Source organism: Cricetulus griseus (assembly GCF_003668045.3).
Source record: "Cricetulus griseus strain 17A/GY chromosome 1 unlocalized genomic scaffold, alternate assembly CriGri-PICRH-1.0 chr1_0, whole genome shotgun sequence".
NCBI classification, from domain to species: Eukaryota; Metazoa; Chordata; class Mammalia; order Rodentia; family Cricetidae; genus Cricetulus; species Cricetulus griseus.
This window is the reverse complement of record NW_023276806.1, coordinates 61,738,171-61,761,641: the sequence shown is the minus strand read 5'-3', so window position 1 is coordinate 61,761,641 and position 23,471 is coordinate 61,738,171. Positions and strand designations below refer to the sequence as shown.

General features: G+C 47.3%; 1 protein-coding gene across 2 annotated transcripts; it reads right to left on the bottom strand.

Annotated features, from left to right (window-relative positions):
- Positions 1 to 1,449: 1,449 nt before the first annotated feature.
- On the bottom strand, positions 1,450 to 21,578 carry Cgn (cingulin). 2 transcript variants are annotated; one of them, XM_035451679.1, is made up of 20 exons: positions 20,715 to 21,578; positions 20,068 to 20,168; positions 19,872 to 19,941; positions 19,683 to 19,778; positions 17,585 to 17,712; positions 16,150 to 16,282; positions 15,503 to 15,715; positions 14,966 to 15,114; positions 14,607 to 14,739; positions 11,265 to 11,474; positions 10,737 to 10,943; positions 9,808 to 10,065; positions 7,810 to 7,980; positions 6,764 to 6,925; positions 5,808 to 5,897; positions 4,592 to 4,675; positions 4,347 to 4,465; positions 3,955 to 4,063; positions 3,144 to 3,307; positions 1,450 to 3,003 (listed from the first exon to the last, which is right to left on the bottom strand). In XM_035451679.1, the coding sequence occupies exons 1-20, from the start codon at positions 21,567 to 21,569 to the stop codon at positions 2,862 to 2,864; spliced, it is 3,594 nt and encodes a 1,197-aa protein (XP_035307570.1). In that variant the 5' UTR covers positions 21,570 to 21,578; the 3' UTR covers positions 1,450 to 2,861. The 2 variants fall into 2 exon arrangements, with proteins under 2 accessions (XP_035307570.1, XP_035307569.1); XM_035451678.1 differs by having other exon boundaries at positions 19,683 to 19,754; positions 20,715 to 21,566.
- Between the last annotated feature and the right edge of the window lie 1,893 nt (positions 21,579 to 23,471).

Here is a 23,471-nt window from a genome sequence, read left to right as displayed (position 1 = left end):
TAAACGGGTTTTTAGAGCTGAGTAAATCTTTCCTCCGTGGTAAAAAGGCAGGCACCAAGGGCCAGCTCACTAGGACTAGTCTAAGCCAGTCTGGCAGGTGCTTATCCCTGGCAAGCCGCCCAGGCCGAAGTCAAAGCCAACTAAGCTCTGGGTGGGGCTTGTTTTGCAGAAGCTGCCCTTATATGGTGGGGAGAGGCGGGACACATTGCCTTAAAAGGTGAGTCTCAACTGCACCTACGGCATTCGCTTCTTAAGTCTAGGCTGGAATCTTGAGGGCTGAACTCTGGTAGATGGCTATCCCACTAGCTGATCTACAGATAGGACAGGCAGTGTGTAAGGGCTGACCAGCTTCACTAGGCGGGGACAACTACAGCTAGAATTGGTTTTGGTGAACAGCTAGCTCCTTCAAGTGAGGGGGACTGGAATTGGTCTGAGTCACTTGCCAGTTAGATTAGATGTTTGCTCTACACCCGGAAGATAAAAGCTGGCGATACCAGTGACCCATTTCTGGGCTCTTCTCTGTCCCTCAAAGAGGCGCTCGTGGTGGTTTGGTGAGCAAGTCCCCCATATGGAGGCACTGTTTGGGAGGTTGAGGAGGAATTCTATCACTGGGGCAGGCTTCTAGAGTTCGGAGTTCGAAGACTCCTACCATCCCCAGTTTGCTCTGCTTGTGGTTTGGGACTTAAGCCATCAACTTCTGCCTGCCTGCCACCGTGCCTCCCCATCATGATGGTGAGAGACTCAGCCTTCTGGAACTGTAAGCCCAAATAAACACTTTTCTCTAGGTTGCCTTGGTCACAGTGTTTTATCACAGCAACAGAAGAATAACTAAGGCAGCATTCCTTACTTTTCCCAGAGGTTGTTAGGAAAGAATGATTCTACCATTAGTCCATGTTTCCTAGATCCTCTGAAAATGAGCTAAAGTCTCATTTTAATGTACAGTTTAAATGACTTCTTGAAATAAGGCCTGCTTAGCAGGTAAAGGTGCCTATTGCCAAGTCTGACAACTTGAGTTCAATCCCCAGGACCCATGCTGTGGAAAGCAAGGACTCTCAGAAGTTGTTCTCTGACCTATACACACATACTTCTATACACACACACACACACACACACACACACACACACACACACACACGCATGCACACACACACACACACACAAATGTTAAAAAATTATAAAACAAAACTTGGGGCTGGAGAGATGGCTCAGTGGTTAAGAGCACTGGCTACTCTTCCAGAGGTCCTGAGTTCAATTCCCAGCACCCACATGGCAACTCACAACAGTCTGTAAGTCCAGTTTCAGGGGATCTGATACCTTCACACCAATGCACATAAAATAAAGTTAAATAAATTATTTTATTTTTTTTATAAATTATTTTTTTAAAAAACAACTTTAGAGTAGACCCTCAAATTAGCCAGGAAAATGAAGACAGGAATTTTAATATAGATATGCCATTTTAATATTTAATTTAAAATAAACCAAAGCTGGATTAGATTAGGAGAAAATATCTGATTTACAGAATATCTTTTTTTTTCAATTCATGAAATTACAAGTGATTGATGAGAACAGAACTTACTTTGGAAATAAGAGGTGAACCATCCCCACCGGTTACCTTCACCCCCCAGAGCTTGGCACACGGAAAATTGACTCAAAGGAGAAATAAATTCTCCATTGCCCCTTCCCATCATACTGACAGTCAGCTTCTAATCCCAGGCAAAGCTCTGAATCAGGGCCCACTTCCTGAGAAAAGCAGGGATCTGTTGGTTTCCATCGAGGCTGGGCACATCCGGTCAGAGAAGCCACAAGGACTAGATGCTTGCTTTCAGAACCTGTATAAACAGTCCTCATGTTCCCAGGTACAACCACTTTATGGCAGCATCCAGTCACAGAGGGCAAGAAGAAAGATGAAAGCCCTGAGCGGAACTAGTTCCCACCACCTTACCAAGGCCCATCGAAGCCCGTCTTCCCAGGGGGCTGGTTGGCAGAGCAGACTGTCGCTCTCCTGCCCAGTCACTAGGGAAGGAGGACAGGCTGAGGGCCCCTGTGAGGATAGGCTGGTCTTTGGAGAGGTATGAATGTGTGGGTTTACAAAGGCAAGAACAGCATCCTCATTTCACACTGCTAAGGCACTGAGAGTACAGCAGCAAGGCAGGGATGGTAAAGATGGAAAGAAGGCGAGAGGTCTCCTGGACCCAGTGACTTGGAGAAAACAAAAATATTGCAACTGAAGAGATGCTAGTGACTACTCATGGGCCCATGACTGTGCAAAAAGAAGTATCTGAAGCTGGGCATTGGTGGCGCACGCCTTTAATCCCAGCACTTGGGAGGCAGAGGCAGGCGGATCTCTGTGAGTTCGAGGCTAGCCTGGTCTGCAGATCAAGTGCCAGGATAGGCTCCAAAGCCACACAGAGAAACCCTGTCTCCAAAAAACCAAAAAAAAAAAAAAAAAAAGTATCTGAAAAGTGGGTAGAGCCATGCCTGCATGCCCATTACCCATAATGTTCCCTCCCCTGCTTCAAAATGGGAGGAAAAAAGGTTGCAGGGATCCAGGAAGCAGAATATTGGGCATTTCCCTGAGCCATATGGTTAAATATTAAAGAAACAAAGCTCTACATACATGGCAATACCCATCCTTTCCGACCATAAGTCCCGTTCTAAGGATGTGAGGGAGAGGTCAGCACCTATAGGAGGGCTCAGCAGGCCTGCCCACTCTTCCAGTGACAAGGACAAGCCCACCCACCAGCTCGTGGCTAACCGTCGTGTTTATCACCGACACTCTGACCCCTCCCAACCCAAAGTCTGAATTGGGTCACCCATAGGAAAAGAAGACTCTGGAGGCAGGCATCTTAGCAGAGCATGCACTAACAGGAACTGGTCTGCAGGTTGCTCTCCGTGAGCAGTGATGCAATGGATGAGGGGTCGTAGACACTGTCAAATTCCTCATCAGAGCTCAGCTCCTCTTGTTTGAAGGCTGCCTCGGTAGCTGAGCGGGAAGCTTTTCGCCTGAGTCAGAGAGAGACGGAGCAGACTGAGACCATCACCCTTCCACACAAAGACCTAAAGCTGCTCACGTGGCTCACAGGGCCCATCCCCACCCCCGTCAGGAGCATGGTGCAGAGCAAGGTACAGAAAGGCGGCCATACCAGGCATCCTTTTCCAAGGCTTTGATCCGGGCCTGGAGCTGCTCATTGATCTCGTGCTGTTCCTCCAGCTCCCTCTGTGCCTTCTTCCTCAGGCTGTCCAGCCGCGCAATTTCCTCTTCAGCTTCATCCACCTGCCGCTTCAAAGTCTTCACCCTCAGGCTTAGCTAAACCGGATAGCATGTCCCCACATTAGAAAAGCATTTACTCCTGAGGGCTGGGACCTCCCCTGCAACGATTCTGACAGGGGACAATTGCTCCCATCACCCCCAAAATGTTGTGATCCAGCCTCAGGGAATTGTTGAGAGGAGGTTAGGGAGTGGAGGAGATGGCTCAGTCAATAAAGTGCTTGCCATATAATCTCCCTAGGGCACACTAGCCAGCCTAACCTATTTGGCAAGTTCCAGGCCAGTGAGATACCTTGTCTCAAAAAAAAAAAAAGAAAAAAAAATAAAGCTGGATGGTGCCCAACCCCACCATCCCAAGGTTGTAACACCCGCCCAAGGTTGTCCTCTGGCCTCTACACACATGTGCACATTTGTGCACGGGAGTACACATATATACACCGTATATACAAGCATAACACAAAGGTTATTTGGGGATTCAATGAGTTCATGTACATATAACATGTAGAAAAACTAGCACACTCAATACAGAGGCATGACTACTCTAGGCTAGACCTCTCAAGCTAATCTCATCCTTACACAAGCAAATTCTAAGTGCGGAAGACATTGGGGATGGTGGCCTCCTCTGGCCTTGAAAAGAACATATACTTGCCCCGAGGCTGCTTGTCCACAGAGGGCCATGTCCTCACCTGGTCCTTCTGGTCGTTGACGTGCTGACGCTCATCTTCGATCTGGATAGAGAGCTCTTTAACTTTCCGTTCTAGCTTCCGATTGGTGGACTGCAGAACTGTCTTCTCTCTACGAGAGAGCAGGAAAGGTGGTCTATGGCTGTTGCCGTTCCTAAGGGAACCTTTACTTAGCACTGTACCACCTCCAAGGACTTTTCTGTCATGAGCCTCACTGGTGGATGGGGAGGATCCAGAATTTCCACAACTCTGCTCTATATCAGGAGCAAGGAGGACTCCCAGAAGATGAGGCCAGGTTGGCCACATGTGAGATGGAAGATGAAGGGAGACCCAGAGAAGAAAAACCCAGAGGAAGAAAGGGAGGGGAAGAGGGATGAATGACAGGTTTGTATCACCTCTCTTCAGCTTGCAGCTGCTCTTGTAACTGTTGATTCTGGGCCTCAAGTTGAGAGAAGCTGGCACTGGGTTTCTGGAAGCCTTCTGAGCTGGCTAACCGGGTCTTCAAGTCCTTGTTCTGAGAAAGATGGGAAGATCCCCTGGTTAGCACTCCAGGTGGTTCTATGTCTGTCCGTCGTCTCCCCCCCCCACGCACCCCCACTCCCACCCTCCACCCCAGTCCATCACCAAGACTCCTTTTCACCTGTCTCTCCAAGGAGATTTTGTCACACTCCAAGTCCTGCCGAGCAGATCTCTCCTGCATAAGTTCTGTCCTCAGCTGATCCACCTATTAGGGATGGGAGAGAAGAATTAGACTTGGGAAAGACTAATGCTAAACCAGCAAAGTGAATCAACAGAAGCAGATCTCTGAACCCTGGGTCCCCCAAATTCTCAGGCAACTAAGTACTCTCAGCCTAGAATTACCAGTGTTCCACTCTCAATGGCCTAACCAGCCATCATACATTCTTCATCCTCCTTCCTCATTATGTTGGACTGTATCCCCAAAAATCAGTTTCCTGCAAGTGGCCCCAAAAAGCTACTGCATAATCTGTGAAAGTGAAGCCCAAATTGCATTGGAGAACCTAAGGTGTCAGGTGCCAGGAATGCGGTACATTTGCAGTGGAAAGATGCAGGCACCAAGGGCTGGTAAGAGGAGAAAGGCTACATGTGCTTCAGATAGCAGAGCTGGAGGGGAAAGACTGCCCAAGACCAACAGAGCCAGATGATGTCACCATGAGCCCTGGATGCTAGATGTGGGTGTGGAGCTTACAATTAAAAGACTGCTTTGAGTCTCAGAACAGATTTTGAACTTTGGACTTCGGCACAGTATCAGAACTGGAAGACTACAGGGACATTTGAAATTAGAGCAAATGCATTTTGTATTATGATATTGATAGTTTTATGGGAGGGGAAACAGTAGAATAATATAGATTAATCCCAGCACTTGGGAGGCAGGGGCTAGCAGATCTGTGAGTATGAGGCCCGCCTGATCCCCATAGCATGTTCCAAGGCCAACCAGAGCTACATTGGAGACCCTGTCTTAAAAAAAAAACAACAACAAAAGCAAACAAAAAAGTGATGATTGGGTGTCATGTTAAAAGAAGAAATTATAGCTACTCAAATGGGAAGAATCATTAGAAAGAAGGCTCCCCAAATCCCACAACCAGCACTTCTGAATTAAAATAGTCTTCACTAGGGTCAGCACAGTCTGGGCCATCAGGACTGTAGCCAACTCTAATTCTCCGCTTCCTTTCACCTAAGGAAACCTGTCTACTCTTTCCAAAGCCAATGAGAACCTGAAGCACACTGCCTTGCCAGAACCGTCCAGGTTATAAAAGACAGGAGAGCAAAGCTGTCTTTGAGAGAGCCAGGGTGTAGGGAATGGGGAGTAGGCACAGTGAGGGCTCAGGGGGTGTCACCTGGTCCCGGCCACGGTTCACACGATCTGTTAGCAGTTCCACTGTGTTCTTTTCTTCATCTAACTCTGCTTCCAGCCGTGAGACTTTCTCCTGAGGCAGAAGGACAAAAGGTCAACTCTGTCCCAAATTCTGGGCCCTAGAACAACAAACTCAGATCAAGGCCCCATTCCTCCCAGCACATTCCAGAAACCTTCTCAATGCTCAAAGCCACCATGGAGCCAGCGCCCTCTGCTGACCAGGAAGGCAAACCCTGGGATCCATTCCTTCTTGAAGAACTAGTGGAAAAACTGAAAGTGAAACAAGTTCCCAGCAGAGGCCAGGACGGAATCGTTCAAAGCAGCATTTCCTCAGTGTGGGGCAAATTTAAGCCACGCAGTACCATGCAGAAGTAAGAGCATGGGTTCGGGACAACCACTTGGGCCTGAGAATCAGACCTACCACCTTCTGACACCGAATGCACTCCACTGGGAGGTTACTTATCTCTGTATCTCAGTTTTCCTTATCTGTAAAATGGAGATGAGACCATCTACCTCACAGGGAGACTCTGAGGTCTAACCCACAGTGAGTTATACGCTTGTTGCTATTATTCTTACTTTCAAGTACAGCAAATTGGAGACTATCATTCACTCTAAGGGAGGAGAGCCATGCTCAGCTCCTGCCAACTAGTGACATGCAGAACTCAGGTCTAAGAAGGTCAATGCTAACCCTGTCCAAATGCAAAAGATGACAGAAATCCAAAATTTTACATGGCATCTATACATTTTTCACCAGCTGCATTTAGTTCATACTTTAAAAAACACAGTAACCCAGCAAAACCATCCATTGTGGCTTCTCAAATTTCATTCTCTAGTATAGAAAAAAAGCTTGGGATACACTGGCTCTTTTCCCTGCTTACAGCCTGGTCACCTGTGCCAGCCCAGAACCCCCCTTCCCACCCAGCCTGTCTGTGCCTTTACCTCGAGGTTCTTCAGCTGTCGAGCCTTGTCGTCCTGGGTGCGCTTCTTGTTCTCAGCCTCCTGCTCTAGCCCCTGCAGTCGCTGGGCCAGCAGCTCTTTGTCCAGCCGGGCTGTGTCCCGCTCAGCCTGGGATGTCTGCAAGGCCTGCCGCAACTTTTGCAGCTGGACCCAAAGACAACATACAACAGCTCAGCCTAGTTGGAATGTAGGGGTGGAGAGTGGGCCCAGTCTGCCCAAGGGAAGAACTATTTCACACTGACATTCTTTAGAGCCAGGCTGGGACCTCAGCTTAGTGGTAGAGAGCTTGCCCAGAACTGCCAGCTCATGGTGACAGAAGAACGCTTTTAGTTCATTTTCTTTATTGTCTTAAAACTTTCTACACAAATGGGAATTACTTGAGAGTTTTACTGGGGAGCAGGCACCACTGTGCCTACTTAAAGAGGTTTTAAAACTTCCAATGCACCAAGCAGTAGTGGTGCACAACTTTGATCCCAGCACTTGGAAGGCAGAGGCAGGTGGATCTCAGTGAGTTTGAGACCAGCCTGGTCTACACGGGGAGTTCCAGGAAAGGCTCCAAAGCTACACAGAGAAACCCTGTCTTGAAAAACAAAAACACCTGCCAATCCTGACAAATATAGTAGTGCATGCCTTAAATCCTTTAGCACTTAGGAGACAGAGACAAACAGAACTCTGCGAGTTTAAGGCTAGCCACAGTGAGACCTTATCTCAAAACAAACAAACAAAAAACTATCAATCCTAGGTCCCAAATTATGATCTAGGTAATATGAAATGATGTTTAGGCATTAAAATTTTTAAAAATCTTGGACGAGAGGTGGTAGCACACACCTTTAATCCTGGCATTAGGGAGGCAGAGGCCTCCCTACAGAGTGAGTTTCAGGATAGCCAGGGTTATACAGAGAAACCTGTCTTAAAAACCTTCCCAGGTGGCTCTAATATGCAGCAACAGTTTGAAAGCCCCTGCTGTATGGATGACAAATCCCCTCTTGTCTGTCCTCATATGCCACTCCAGTCACTTAGGCTCCTACCTCATCTTGAAGCCGGCTCAACCCCCCTGAATTCTTTTCGGCCTCACTGGCCCAGTCCTTGGCCTGGCGCTGGGCATCGGCTACTTCCCTCCGGGCCTTTTCCTTGTAATCTTCCATCTGGGCCTGGAGTTGCTGCAGGGCTAGCTTGGAGTCATCCCCAATCTGCTCCAACTAGAATGCAGAGTAAAGGGGTTTTTTTTTTGTTTGGTTTTTTTTTTCACACTGCACTCTATACCAAATGCTCTGTCCCTTCTCTAGCCCCAGCTCCAAGATGTCTCCCAAGGGCTTCCTCTCTGCCAAGCAGACTTCTCTGGCTTTCCTGGTCTAGATCCCTGGCTAGTGGTTATATTCAAATGTCTGGATGGATCATAGCTTTCTCACTTATCATCTCTGGTCTCATTTTTCCATCTATAAAATGGGATAACAACAGTGCTTACATTGTGGAGTTGATATTGACTTATGCATTTTTTTTTATTTTTTTTTATTTTTTTTTTTTTTTTGGTTTTTTCGAGACAGGGTTTCCCTGTGGCTTTGGAGGCTGTCCTGGAACTAGCTCTTGTAGACCAGGCTGGTCTCGAACTCACAGAGATCTGCCTGCTTCTGCCTCCCGAGTGCTAGTGTGCACCACCAGTTATGCTAATTATATGTATACAGTGTTTATATGTATACGGTGTTCTGTCTGCATGTATCCCTGCAGGCCAGAAGAGGGCATCAGATCCCACTAGAGATGGTTGTGTGAGCCACCATGTGGTTGCTGGGGATTGAACTCAGGACCTCTGGAAGAGCAATCAGTGCTCTTAACCTCTGAGCCATCTCTCCAGTCCCTTTTAACAGTGGCTGGTACTAAGTAAACCTTCACTGACCATATTTCTGCAAACATGGTGACACAGTTATAAGATATGCCACTGAAAAAGAACATCTGCCAACTGAATTATGACAAACCCTCAACTGTTATTTCAGAGAAAATAAAATGTTTTGTTTTCTAAATTGACATTGCTAGTAGTTGACCTTGTTTTGTAAAAATAAGATCAGGAGGAAGAACCTTGCCAGCAGAAGTAATTTGATTTCCTTATCTCTCTTTTCTTCTTCCTTTCCCTGAAGTTAAACCTTTACTAAGGACGATTCTTTTTTTTTTTTTCTTGGTTTTTCGAGACAGGGTTTCTCTGTGTAGCTTTGGAGCCTATCCTGGCACTCGCTCTGGAGACCAGGCTGGCCTCAAACTCACAGAGATCCGCCTGCCTCTGCCTCCCGAGTGCTGGGATTAAAGGCGTGCGCCACCAACGCCCGGCTTAGGGACAATTCTTATGTTTAGGTCTTCTACACTCCTAAAGCAAACTCCAAGAATGAAGGCCCCAGGACAAAATGACTGCCACATAAGTAGGATATCACATTCTGGCTAGGCATGGTAGCACACACCTATAGAGGTCAATGCTAGTTTTAGCTATATGAGAGCTGCCTCCCCCCCCCAAAAAGGGGGGGGAGGACTGGAGAGATGGCTCAGTGGTTAAGAGTACATACCACTCTTCCAGAGGACCTGAGTTCAGTTTTTAGCACCCATACTGGGCAGCCCCACACTGCCTGTAACTAGCTCCAGGAGTCTTGATGCCCTATTCCGACCTCTTGGGATACTGCACTCACATGCACACACAGACACAGATATATAGACCTAATTTAAAAATAATAATTAGGGCCAAGCATGGCAGCACACACCCTTAATCCCAGCACTTGAGAGACAGAGGCAGGTGGCTCTCTGTGGGCTCAACGCCAGCCTGGTCTACATAGTGATCCAGGACAGCTGGGGTTACGAAGAAAGACCTTGTCTCAAAAAACGAACCAAGATAATGATGATGATGATGATGATGATAAATAATAATAATAAGAGCCTTTTTTAGAAAGTAAAATTTGAGAAAAATGAATGTCACACATCCTGACCCACTTCCAGGTTGGTTTCTTCAGGGCTCATACCTCTTCCTGAGGGTACATACAGCCCATGTTTACCTCTTTGTTCAATCGGTCCACGGTCTTGTTCAGTAAATGCTTCTGCTCCTCCAGCTCTGCCTTACTCCTTCGGAGAGCCTCCCTCTGCCTCCCCTCTTCTTCTAGGGCTCGGTTCAGGGCTTGCTGTTCCTGCCCAAGGCGTGCCAGCCCCCTCTGGGCCTCATCCAGCCGGATCTCCAGAGCTCGGTTGGCTGCTGCCAGGCTCCCCTCCTCCTCCCGGGCAGCATTCAGAGCTTCCTCTAGCTGCTCTTTCTCTACCTGGGGAGAGGAAGGGAGGAGAGGTTGGGCTGAGAGAAGGCAGAATTTAGGCTGAAGACATTGGAGGTAGGTGGATGGGAAAGGTAGGGGAGTTATTTAATGAGAAAGGTAGTGCTGGGTGTGGTGACACATGCCTCTCTAATCCCGGAACTTGTGGGGAAAAAGCAGGCAGACCTCTGTGAGATCGAGGCCAGCCTGGTCTACATGGAGAGTTCCAGGCCAGATGGGGCTATATAATGAGACCCTGTCTCAAAAAACAACAAAGAGTGGACAGTGAAAACAGGCTCAGAAGAACTAGCCAAAAAAGAAAAAAAAAAAAATCAAAGCACAGAACATGCAAAGGATGGGACAGAGGAGACAAAAATACCAGTGCAAAGTAAAACCTTTACACCGAGTCACTCCAGCAAACAAACCCAAGCTTAACAGTGAGGGCAAAGAACAGCACACACTGGTGGTAAAACCGAAAGTGGCATCCTGGGGTGGGTGGGTGGGTGGGGCCCACGCCCCCGTGGGGTGGGGCAGGGGGACGGGACAGACAGACACTAAGTGGGGGGCAGTATGTGCTGACACACTAAAACCAATGGCGGAGTACTGAGAATGGGAGTTTAAGGTGGAAGGAAGGCTTGAGGGTAGAAGAACAGGGAGACGAGGAGGCAGACAGGAGCGCTAACCTCCAAGCGATGCACTTTGTCGCGAAGTCTTGCCTCCACCGCTTCCCCTCCCTCCGCCAGGCCTCGGGCCTCCTTCAACTGCTGCTCCAGACCCAGGATGCGCCTTCGGAAGTCATCGTTTTCCTCCTGGGTCTCCCGTAGTGTGGTTTCCACTGTTGTCCGACGGTGCCCCTGCAACTTGGCCTCTGCCTCTGATGCCCGCTTAGCCTGCGGACAGTTGGGAGAATCGGCTCAGACCATGGGGGCTCAGATGGGTAAACATGCATATCCAGGAAAACGGCCACCTAGGAACTCACCAAAAGCTCACAGGAGCCAGGCATGGAGGGGTGGCCCTAGCCAAGGACTTCCCCGACAGTCCTATCCCTACATAGATGCAGCCCCACTCTGCCAAATCTGATATTCGCCACACACGAGCCTCCAGAATGGCTCAGTACATACCCATCATAGTAACTTTGCAGGCTCTCTGGCTTCTCAGCCCTCCTGACCCCTCAGCCTCCACCTCCTGAGCCCTGGGCCCACTCCCCTTGCCTTGGAAGCCTCATCACAGTCCTGCCGCAGTTTCTGCAGGGTCTTTTGTAGCTGAAGGTTCTGCTGTTCCAGGTCTCGGCCTCGATCAGCCTCAGCCCTCAGCGTGGCCAGCTGCTTCTCTAACTCCTGGTCCCGCTGTCGCCCAGCCACCTCCTGGGTCTGTCGCTCTTCCTGAAGCTCTTTAAGCTCCCCCTGGGTGCGTCTTAGCTCCTAGAAGGGAAAGAAAACAGTAGGGACAGCTATAAGGAGGTTCTGGTATGTGGAGAAAAGAAGATTCTCACACATCATGGAAAGGAATACAAATGATAAGGCCACTTTAGATAGCAATTGGGCAGATTCACAAAAAGCCTAACATAAACTAACCGCAGGACAAAGCAACCCTATTCTTGGCGATATGCCCATGAAAACTGACAGTTCTTACAAAAACTTGTTCAGAAATGCATATAGCAAGATCAGCCACTGTACGTCAAACACAGAAGCAATCCACATGTCCTAAATTTGGAAAATGAACAAAATACACTAATCAGGCCTGAAGAGATAGCTCAGCGGTTAAGAGCACTGGCTGTCTTTCCAGGACTCATGTTCAATTCCCAGCAAACACATGGCAGCTAACAACTGTCTGTAAGTCCAAGATCTGACACTCTCACACAAACATACATGCAGGCAAAACACCAATGCACATAAAATAAATAATTAAAAAAACAACAAAGTACACTAATCAAGAATAGGACATTACACATCTATAAAACTAGATGAAGCCAGGTGTGGTGGTATACACCTGTATTCCAACACACAGAAGGCAGAAGCAGGAGGGTCAGGAGTTCAAGGCCTCCTCCGCTACATAGTAAGTTCCAGGCAAGCCCGGACTATGTAAGACCCTACCGCTAAAACCTAACACACATAAACAAAGAAAGAGATAAAGGCACAGCTGAGTCTTGAAAAAATTACTTCAGATGAAAAAAGCCAGAAATTAAAACCCACATATTATAGGATAGAATGACATGAAATGTCAGGTTACACAAATCTGGAGTGAAAAAATGGTCAGGGCATGGCGAGAATGGCCACTAAGGAGCACGAGGGCTTTTCGGGAAGATTAAAATATTCTGTAACTAGATAATCGTGATGGCTTCACAATACAATGAATATAGTAAAAACCACTGAACTATTTTAAAAGGAGGGTATTTGTGCCAAGGGTAGTGGTGTATTTATCCCAGCAGGAGGAAAGCAGAGGCAGGCAGATCTCTGCGAGTTCAAGGCCAGACTAGTCTACATAGTATGACCTGATCTCAAAAAACTGGAAATAGAGGAATTTTATAGTACATAAAATATAACACTAACAGTAACCATGTGGAGGAAGAATAGATGAACACATGACTAAAACAAGACTGGCAGTCTAAAAAAAAAGCACCAAAATGCAAAACAATAAATACTAATGCATCTTAATTTTTTTTTTTCCCCGAGACAGGGTTTCCTGTGGCTTTGGAGGCTGCCCTGGAACTTGCTCTGTAGACCAGGCTGGTCTCAACTCACAGAGATCCACCTGCCTCTGCCTCCCGAGTGCTGGGATTAAAGGGGGCATCTTATATTTTTAAGGGCATTTAAAATATTAATTATGGTCCTCTCTAGTTATTAGACACTTTGGAAATTTAGAAAAGCTAATAAAACTGGAGGGCCACAGAGCTTGCAGTGACTACAATGCAGACACTACACACTCACTACAAGAAAAAGGAAACAGAGCTGGCTGGCTGGTCTGTGTTGGATTTGGTTAGTCTGCTTCCCTACTCTATATTTTGTTTAAATGCTTGATAAAATACACCTCCTATAGCCATGCTGTGGTGGTGCACAACTTTAATCCCAGCACTCGGGAGGCAGAGGTAGGCAGATCTCTGTGAGTTCGAGACCAGCCTGATCTACAGAACGAGTTCCAGGACAACCTCCAAAGCAATACAGAGAAACCCTGTCTGGAAATAATAATAATAATAATAATAATAATAATAATAATAATAATAGTAATAGAGATCATCTGGAGGACTGTCAAGTGGGCCATGTCAGCCAATATACCAATAGGTTTCAGACTCTCCTTGGTATTTGTAACTTCACAACAATACAACATAATTTTATGTCATCCAAAAATAATTAGCTGTTTTTTGGTTGTTTTTATTTTGTTTTGTTTTGAAGAGGGGGGGTTCTTTTCTGGGGAGAGATGTGAGACAAGGTCTCTCTATTGGCTGTCCTGAAACTCACTATGTAGACCAGGCTGGCCTCGAACTCACAGAGATCCACCTGCCTCTGCCTCCCAACTGCTAAGATTAAAGGTGTATTCCCTATACCCAACCTATTAACTACATTCTTTGGGGGGGAGGTTTCAAGACAGAATTTCTCCTTGTAGCCCTGGCTGTCCCTCTGTAGAACTCCCTCTGTAGATCAGGCTGGCCTCTAACTAAGAGATCCACCTGTCTCTGCCTCCCATCCCAAGTGCTGGGATTAAAGGTATGCGATACCAACACCTGGCCTATTAGCTGCATTCTTATCCTTCATAAACTACAAGAGTATGAAACTGTTTATTTCATTTTTATGACTTCCTCATGACTCTTTTATAAACATCATCCAGCCAGGCGTTGGTGGCGCACGCCTTTAATCCCAGCACTCAGGAGGCAGAGGCAGGCGGATCGCTGTGAGTTCGAGGCCAGCCTGGTCTCCACAGCGAGTGCCAGGATAGGCTCCAAAGCTACACAGAGAAACCCTATCTCAGAAAAACCAATAAATAAATAAATAAATAAACAAATAAATAAATAAACATCATCCATGCATGATGAAAAAAGGATTGACTTTAAAAAAAAAAAAATCAAAGAGGGAATCTTGGAGTGTTGTGTTATCATCCTGCCACAGACTGTGGCTTGGGACACTGGGGAGATGCACATCAAACACCATGTCCAAACAGCCTTCAGATTACAATTTGGTTCCAAAAGTAGGTCAGCCAGCCAAGCTGATACCAGCACTCCAGTCCAGGGATTATATTTCTCAATGTAAATTAATACACAGGCATTCTTACAAAACATTTGCTTCATCACGTAGTTAATGAGCTTCTCTCTGAAAGAAATCAAGGTTCTGAGCCTGCAAAAATGACCCCGGAGTTTTACAAATCCACATGTATTTAGCTATTAATGATGTCTTCAAGCAGGTTAGGTAGCAGCTTCCACCTATAACCAACAAGGAGATCATCCTGCAGAGCTGGAAAGTCAAAACTGAAAACCATGCTCCTGGAGACAGTCCCACTAGCCCAGGCAGAGGTGCATCAGTGAGTCAGGAGTCACCCTGACCTGTGCCCCAGGTGCCAAGTACCTTTTTGAGCTCCTCAAACTGGTGAACATCTCTTGCACTGGCTCGAGCTTGTTCTAAGTCCCTCTGTAAAATCTCCATCTTCTCCCCAAGTTCCTCTTCCATCTCCTCCTTCTCCATTCGCAGCTGCAGAAGTCTGAGCCCAGTAAGGTTATAAGCAAAGGATAAAAGATCAAGGTCAGACTTCCCATATACGGAAGATTCAAAGGACAAAGGAAACAGCCCTCTGGAGGCCACTGCCACAGACACTCACTCTTGAGGAGTGGATCTGAAGAACAGCAGCTTCAGAAAGAGCTTGTGAGAAAGGCAGTGGGGTACAAGAGTCTGGTTAAATGCCCCTGCAAAACGCAGGGGGGTCTTACTCCTGCTTGGTGGCTCTCAGCTCCTCCTTGTTTTTCTGGAACATGTTCTGCCAATGCCCTGTCTCTTCTGAGGTCTCCTCTAGCTCCTTTTGCAGCTCCCGTACCAGGGAAGACATCTTCTGCCTCTCTGCTTCCATGGCAGCATGGTCCTAAGGAAGGAGGAAAATGGGTACCAGGAGGTCCAGAGGGCAAAGTTCACTTTAAGGAAGAAGAAGAAGCTGAGGCCCAGAGAGCATCATACAGCAACACCCTGGAAGGATGACACTAGGAAGCTACAGTCCGCCTCTCTGTGACCGGCAGGAAGCTCCCTCCATTATTTCCCCATGGAGTCTGACCATACATCCTTACAGTTACTTCTAGCCTGTAACCCCTCTCTCTGCTCTGGTAGGTTTCCTAACCAAGGGTCTCACTACATCTCACATGTGTCTTTGAGGGAAGATTCCTAATTGCAACTATGAGAAGTCCAAAACACATTGATAAGGCAGCCCCATTCCCTGGCAGTGTCGTCCTTTCCCAGCCCTAGTTCTTCTCACATGCCTGAGTCACATCTTGCATGCTCCGGCGAAGCTGCTCCGTGTCTCTCTGGTATTGCAACCGGACATGTTCCACTTCCTGGTCATGGGAGGCCACCTCCTCTTTCAGGGCCCCCTTCAGGGCTGTCAGCTCCCGTTCCCTCAGCCTCAGCTGCTCCTCTACTCGCTGCTTTCCCTCTAAGACCCCTTCCAGAAGTTCCCGGGTTTCTAACAAATCCTGGAGAAACGGAAGATGGAAGCTCGGGAGTGACCATATTAGGACTCATTCTGTCTATTAAAAAACTCACCCATTTAGCCAAAAATACTTATTGAGAGCTTGGCAGGGTGGCATATGCTTCTAACTCCAGTAACTAGAAGGCTAAGGCAGAAGAATCACAAATTGAGAGGTCAGAATGGACATCTTAGTGAAGTCCCACATCCAAAAAGAAAACGTACTTATACTTGATACTAGTATAGTATTGGGTGCTTTTTGCCCTCTAAACTGTCTGTAGTATAAAAAAGACTACCATCCGGGGAGAGTCTGCCTGGAAGCACACTGAAGAGCACTGGTGAAAAGCTGCCTGCTTTCCATACTTCAAGGAAACTGTGGATGAGCAGACCTGGGGATGCTGCAGGGAACCCAGGCTAGAATACACACACCCGTTTTCCTACCTTCATGAGAATGTCCTTTGCAGGCTCAGGACTCTGGCCCTGTTTCAGCTTGATCTGTAGCTCCTTCACCTGGGTCTCCAGCCCATGCCGTAACCCTTCTTCCTGGCACAGGAGGAGCTTCATGTTCTGAAGCCTAACAATAGATAGCATCACTGGATACTATGTTAGGCAGTATAGGCTTGCCATACATTGATTCATTTAAACTTCCTTTTTTTTTTTTTTTGGTTTTTCGAGACAGAGTAGCTTTGCAGCCTATACTGGCACTCGCTCTGGAGACCAGGCTGGCCTCGAACTACAGAGATCCGCCTGTCTCTGCCTCCAGAGTGCTGGGATTAAAGGCGTGCGCCACCAACGCCTGGTTAAACTTCCTTTAAATATCTATTTCTTGCATATTTTGTTTTGCTGTACTAGGAATAGAAGGGCCTTGCCAAATTAGGCAAACATTTCACCAATAAACTACACCCCACTCCTATACAAATCTTTTCTTCCCTTTTATTACATTTTGTTTGTTTGTTTACTGTATGTATATGTATGAGGGAGACATTTGTGTGGCAGTCAGAGAACAACTTGCAGGAGTCATTTCTCTCTTTCCAACTTATGTGTCCCAGGTCCTCAGATTCTGTGGTAAGCGCCTTTACCAAGCTGAGCCATCTCTAGGCCTCTGCTCAAACCTCTTTTCTTTCTTTCTTTTTTGTTTTGTTTTTTAAGAGAGGGTTTCTCTGTGCAGCTCTGGCTGTCCTGGAACTCACTCTGTAGACTAGGCTGGCCTCGAACTCACAGAGATCCACCTTCTCCCCAAGGGATTAAAGGTGTATGCCACCACTGCCTGGCTCCCCTGTTCAAATCTTTTTTTTTTTTTGGGGGGGGGGGCGTTGAGACAGGGGTTTCTCTGTGTAGCTTTGGATCCCCTGTTCGAAACTTAAATGAACATTTATACACAACTACTTCAGTTAGAACTGCGACCTGCTCCTTGATGAGCTAGACTGCAGTACTCACTGCCTTCTCAAGTATTGTAATTTACTCACACACACTACTTGTTTACTCTCTGTTCCCTGTCTCTGGGAGCTAAGATTCTGGAGAGGAGGGCCCTACCTGCATGGCTCACTGATGTACCTCAGGAGCCCACATCAGGGCCTGTCATATAAACAACATCAGTCACAGACAGAAGACATCTGCTAAACCAGTGAGCAAATCCTCACAATAATCCTGTAAGGTGGCCAACATTTTAGGGCCATTTTACAAATCTTCAAATAGGTAGCCCATCTTCAGGTCATGCACTATCACCATTACCATAGAAAAGAAAACAGTCCCGGCCCCTTCAGCATCTCAAGATTCCCCTCTGCCTCCTTCAAGCCTGGGAGGAGTGACCTCTAGGTCCAGCTCAGGCCCCTGAAGCCGGCCCATGTGACCCGTGTGCTCCATCAGCTGCACTCACTCCTTGGTGCTCTGCTGGACCTCCGCCTTTCTCTTCTCCAGCAGCTCCTGCAGCCGGCTACACTCTTCTGCCTTTTCCTCCAGCTGCCTCTCTAGCCCAATCCTGGATGGCTCTAGCTTCTGCCGCTTCTAGAAAAGAAATGGGGATCACAAAAAGCTTGTAGACAGATCCAGAATAACTCCAAATGGAAGCACATGCCTGTAATCCTGACACTTGGGAGGCAGAAGCAGGAGGATCAACATGAGTTCAAGGCTAGCCTGAACTACACAGTGAATTCCAGGCAGTTTGGGCTACAAAGTGAAATCTTATGTCAAAAAAAAAACAAAAACAAAAACAAAAACAAAAAAACAAAACCTACTTAAGTCTCCTAAGTGTTCTAGTAATAGCAGCCATGAGTCAGAATTACTCAGCGAAGATGATCCCTATTCTCAGTCCTCAGACACCAAGAAAGGCTTGTTTTAGGCTGTTAAGTTTTGTAGTAATCTGTTTTGTAACAAATAAATAAATAGTATATTATTATCTTCACTTAGTGTTAAGGAAACAGGATTTGAATACTTAAAGAACTTAACTAAGATCAGTTACATAGCCAGCAATTACTGGAATCAAGGTTGGAACCCATTAAGTTTGATTCCACATAACTATTAACCTGCACTGATTTCTCCTTAACAAGGGGATTGCAAATCAACAGGAGCTGAACTCCAACTATGTGCACAGCAACTTTGTGAAAGGAGGAAGAAGCATTTATAAAGGGTCTGGGGCTGTGGGAGTAGCTAGACAGTAGAGTACCTGCCTAGCAGATTCAAAGCCATGGGCTTCATTCCCAGCTAGGCACAAACTGGGCATGGTGATGGACGTCTGTAATCCCAAATGTAGGAGGCAGGGCAAGAGGATTCAAAGTTCAGGGTCATTCTTGGCTAACATAGTGAGTTCAGGGCCAGTCTTTTTTTTTTTTTTTTTTTTTTTTTTTTTGTTTGTTTGTTTTTGTTTTTTTTTGGACAGGGTTTCTCTGTGGCTTTGGAGGCTGTCCTGGAACTAGCTCTTGTAAACCAGGCTGGTCTTGAACTCACAGAGATCTGCCTGCCTCTGACTCCCGAGTGTTGGGACTAAAGGCATGTGCCACCAACGCCCGGCTCAGGGCCAGTCTTTTTGAGACTCTGCCCTTCCAACCCCAAAAAGAAAAGAAAAAATAAAAAAGTGTCCATAAGTTTTAGAGGAAGAGTGGATGCACTGTTTCATCCTTTCTCTACAGCTTACTACCACAAGCAATTCCCTTAACATCTCTGATGTTCAGGGTCTCTCATCAGAAAAGATCCATAGCATACTTGCACAGCCACTGTAATGATTATGTATTACCCAGGGCAGCATCTGCCATAAAAATTATACTCAAAAAATGACATTATTATCATTACCATCATAATGATGATGAGAAAAAGACTCAAGACACTTAGAATGTAAGTAATTTTCTTTCTTTCTTTTTTTTTTTGAGACATGGTTTCATGTGACCCAGTCTGTCTTCAAATGTGATAAATAGCCAGAGAGGACCTTGAATTTTTGATCCTCCTGCCTTTACTCCCTGAGTGCTGGGCTTATAAGCAAGTACCACAGTTGGTTGTAGTCACACTAGGGATTGAACCTGGGACATTTTATGCATGCAGAGTGAGTATTCTATCAACTCAGCTACACCCCTGGACAGAGAACAAAGGAAAGTTTCTAAGCTTTTTACAAGCAGTCAATAGCAGACCCTGGACAAGGACTCCTAGGGAAAACGAAAAGGAAGTAATTAGACCTCTAATGTGTTCCACCCATTAAGTCCCAGAGAAACTCAAAGGCCTTGCTGGGACACTGACTTCCTGTCTCACACATAGAGACAGCACCGACTCAGGAGACCCAGGCCAGATGGGCATGGTGGCTCATGCCTCTGAGTCCACAAATCGAAGAAGATCTCTGTGACTACAAAGACAGCCAGGGTTACTCAGCAAGACACCCCCACACACATACACACACATACACACATACAAAAGAGCCAGTCTAGCTCGTCCCCAGGACATTCATCTTCCCTGTGGCCCTTCACCTCTCCCACACCTCTAGCCTGCCTTACCTTCACCTCCTCATCCAGCTTTTTCTGGAGCTCCTCCACTTTTCGGGTAAGCTCACCCTGCCCTGCCAGGGCCTTAGTAGAAGCAGGAGAAACCATCTGCCAGAGGTATAGGAGACAAGGGGGCGGGAAGTGAGTCCAAACCCCTAGAGGCCTCCTGGCCCAAGTCTTGACCCCAGGAAGGTCACTCACCCCCACAGGCTGCATCTGCTCCAACACCAAACTAACTTTCCTCCTTACAGCTGCTTCACTTTCTGAGCTTCTGGAGGACAGAAGGACAGAAGCAACAGTGAACAGAGGGGAGGGAAGATGAGGAAAGAGATGGGAAGGGAAGGCAGAGGGACAAGAAAGGAAGTGTATGTCCCACTACCGGGGGGACCCCACTCACCCCTCCCTTAGGATGCCATAGATGGTGGCCTTCACATGGTCCGCGCTGCCTGGCGGTGCTGCCTCCCGCTGGTCTCGGAGAAGGTCTGGAGTTGATTTGAACTGTAGGAGAAACGAAGGGGAAAAAAGGAAGGAGAGAAGACGCCAGAGTACATATGTGGTTCAAATGGAACACAGGTGACAGCGGAGAGGCGAAGCCTAACTCAGCATAACTAACAATGCTGCTCAGGACACACTGTGTGCTATCAATGCAAATCACTTTTCTCAATAACCAGCTGGGAGCTATGTCACTAACACCAACAGATGTGCTGGAATTTATAAATGCACACAGAGTTCCAGAACGCACTTAAGTTTGTCTCCCCACCAGGAGAAAGCGTGGACTTGAACTATTAGGGGAGCTTCCATACCCTCCAAGCCTGCATTACAAAAGGTGCTGGACCTAAAGAATTAACCTTTGCCGATGACTGAAGAATGACTAATTTCTCCATGCTCATTTCCATTTTCCTTAGAAGTTTACCCATGAATGTATGTCACCTAAGTGGATAAGATGGAGAACAAAAGGCAGAGACTATCTGCCCTGAATTAACAAAGGATTCCGTGGGCTGATGCAAAGCTGAGGGTTGGCAGTGGGGAGGGATGACTTCTGACCTGCACCGTGGTGGGATCCGGTATTTTCTCCCGTGGTTCCTCAAAGCTCTGTAGGACCCAGTCTTGAGTCTGCCGGGAACGGCTAAAGCTGCTGAGAGGGCTCTGGCTCTTGGATGGCTGCTTTGAACTGTTCACTTGGTTGTCATACTTTGTGCCAGGGGTCCAGTGGTTGGGGGACTGGTGTTCCCGATCCCGATCGTGGGTATCCCGTGACAGCCGGCTGTCCAGACTCTGGCTCCGCTTGCGCTGTTCATGAGGAAGCGTCCGCGTGCGGCGGCCAATCCGGCCCCGGCCCTGGCCCCCGATTTGACTATCAAACTTGTTGATGAGTGAGTCCACTGAAGACAAGGGGGCAGTGTCAATGGTGTTAACCGGGGGAGTCTTTTCAGGGGCTAGCTCCAACAAGCTGGTGCTCCTATTGGTAGGACTCACAGAAGCAAGCCCTGTCAGAGAGGCTTGCGACTGGGATCGGAGCAGTCTTCCATTCCAGTGGTCCTTGAGCTCCTCATCAGATGTGCTGCCCTGAGAAGCGGCAGGAACCCCCTTGAATTGAGAGTAGGGGTTCTCAGGGATCTCTGGATCAGAGCTCGGTGTTCCTGGGGACCCCCGGTTGTTGCCCCCCTTGATTTGGACCCCAAAGGAGTCACTCCCCTTCTCTCCACTGTTAAGCACCACAAAAGGCTGTCCAGCAATGCCCTGCACACGCACAGCGACCCCATAGGTACTGGCTCTTGCATCCTTAGGAGGGCGTCTCCCACCGCGACGAAGGGTACCCATCTCAGTAGCACCCTCCGGCTCTGTGATAAAGCGAATTTGGACTCCATGGTCTACAGGACCCCGAGGATCAGCCATCATGTGTGCCTGCTCCACATGTAGGAGAAGGGGTCCTAGAAGATAAAGAAAACAGTTTTTAGCTGAGGAGCCTGAAGTAGACACCCAGCTTTAAGGACGTTGACTACCTTGTCTGTTTCTTCTATAGAAATGCAGTATATGGGAGTCTACCCCAGTTTCTGACTTATTAGTCCTGGAGCTGGACCTGAGAATTTGAATTCCTCAGCAACTTCTCTCGGGTGATGCTGATACTCCCAGTCCAGATAGCACACTTTGAAGGCTAGGAAGGTAGTTCGTTAGTAGACAGCTTGCCTAGTATGTATAGGTCCTTCTAACATAAAAGGAAAAAAATATAAATAAAACAGGTAATATACTTTGAGGCCCACAGACCCAAAATAATTTATTTCCTGTGATGTAATCCTGGGGATTGTGGCTTATTAAGACTTTGAGGATGTCTACTGATCTTCACATACAACACAGCCAAGGGTCTCTCCCATGTAAAGGTGGATGCCCAACCTTGCCTATCTGATTCCTCCAACTCCCTTAAAAAAAGAAGCCCCCTATTGCAGAGTTTATTAAAACATATAGATCACAAAATGTGGCATCCATCTCTGGGAGGGCACTTAAACTGATACTGATACAGCAGTCATGTCTCTGGAGTGAAGGTACTGAGGGCTGGACAGACAGAGGAGGTTTACTTTCTGGGCTTCCCACTGTGTAGCTTTCTGTCCTTCTGAACTTCATACTGTGTAGATGTACTGCCTATTTGAGAAAGGACTTCTAGCCAGGTTGTGACTTGGTGGTATAGCATTTGTCTAACGTGTGAGATCTGGATTCAATCCCCAGCACCAAGAGAGAAAAGAAAGGAGGAGGGACTTAAACATGATTTTTTTCTTTTTTTTTCTTTTTTTCTTTTTTTTTTTTTTTTTTTTTGGCTTTTTGAGACAGGGTTTCTCTATGGCTTTGGAGGCTGTCCTGGAACTAGCTCTTGTAGACCAGACTGGTCTCGAACTCACAGAGATCTGCCTGCCTCTGCCTCCCGAGTGCTGGGACTAAAGGAGTGAGCCACCAAGGCCCGGCTGAGGACCTTGATTTCTGATCCTTCTATCTCCACTTCTTGCATACAAAGGCTAGCCACTGGGCCTGGTTTTATGCAGTGTGGGCTGGAACTCAGGGCTTCATGTATGCTAGGCAAGCACTCTACCAACAGAGCATTAGCAACCTTTAAATAGGTTTTTAGTGTGCCAATCCAAGAACCCATAGGAGACAGGCTGTGGGATAGAGCCAGGGCCATTCACAGGCCAACTTCCTGGGCCACATCGCCTAAGCTTAGAGTCAGTAAATGGAATGTGTTCCAGGTGTACTCTGACTCCTGGAACTTGGGAGGGAGATTTTTGTTCCAAGCAAATTGAAGGACAACCAATGCAGCTTCCTCATGCCTTCTGCTGGTCTCTACTGGAGCCCAGCAATGAGCTGGTGGGAGGAACCTCAGGTGTGCCAGACAGAAATGCAATCATATCCAATTCAACCTCCCTGCGGGGCTCTGGGCCAAGTAAACTTGGCAAAGTCCCTCTCGGAGATAGTAGAAGCTCTAGGAAGCCAGAAAACCCGGGCAGCTGAAGGGAGGGGATGCGCAGGAGGGACAGAATCCAGGTGGGGAAGGGTGTGGGGGAGAAATGGACACTGAGGGCACTCTTAGCATTCCCAGACCTTCCCAACTGGAGAAAATGAATGGAAGGGAAAGCCTTTATTGAGAATGATTTACTTTGGGGGTCCTGGGACTGTAAAGCAATGCACCTCCTCCATGACACAGCCCACACAAAGTTTTAACACAGAAATTTTTAAGGTTTTGAGGGCAGAAGGGAGAGGCGCTCCAAATTACTCAAGAAAAAGAAAAGGCACCAGGGCAGTGACTGTCAACCTGTG

Bases quoted from the DNA above. Each gene is read 5' to 3' on its own strand.
- Cgn (XM_035451679.1), bottom strand. From the start codon at position 21,569: ATGATGGCTGATCCTCGGGGTCCTGTAGACCATGGAGTCCAAATTCGC. The intron at 19,942-20,067 runs GTGAGTGGGGTC...TCTGTCCTCCAG, and splicing joins TATGGCATCCTAAGGGAGGG to AAGCTCAGAAAGTGAAGCAG. The intron at 10,066-10,736 runs GTTAGCGCTCCT...TCCTCTCCCCAG, and splicing joins ACAAAGTGCATCGCTTGGAG to GTAGAGAAAGAGCAGCTAGA.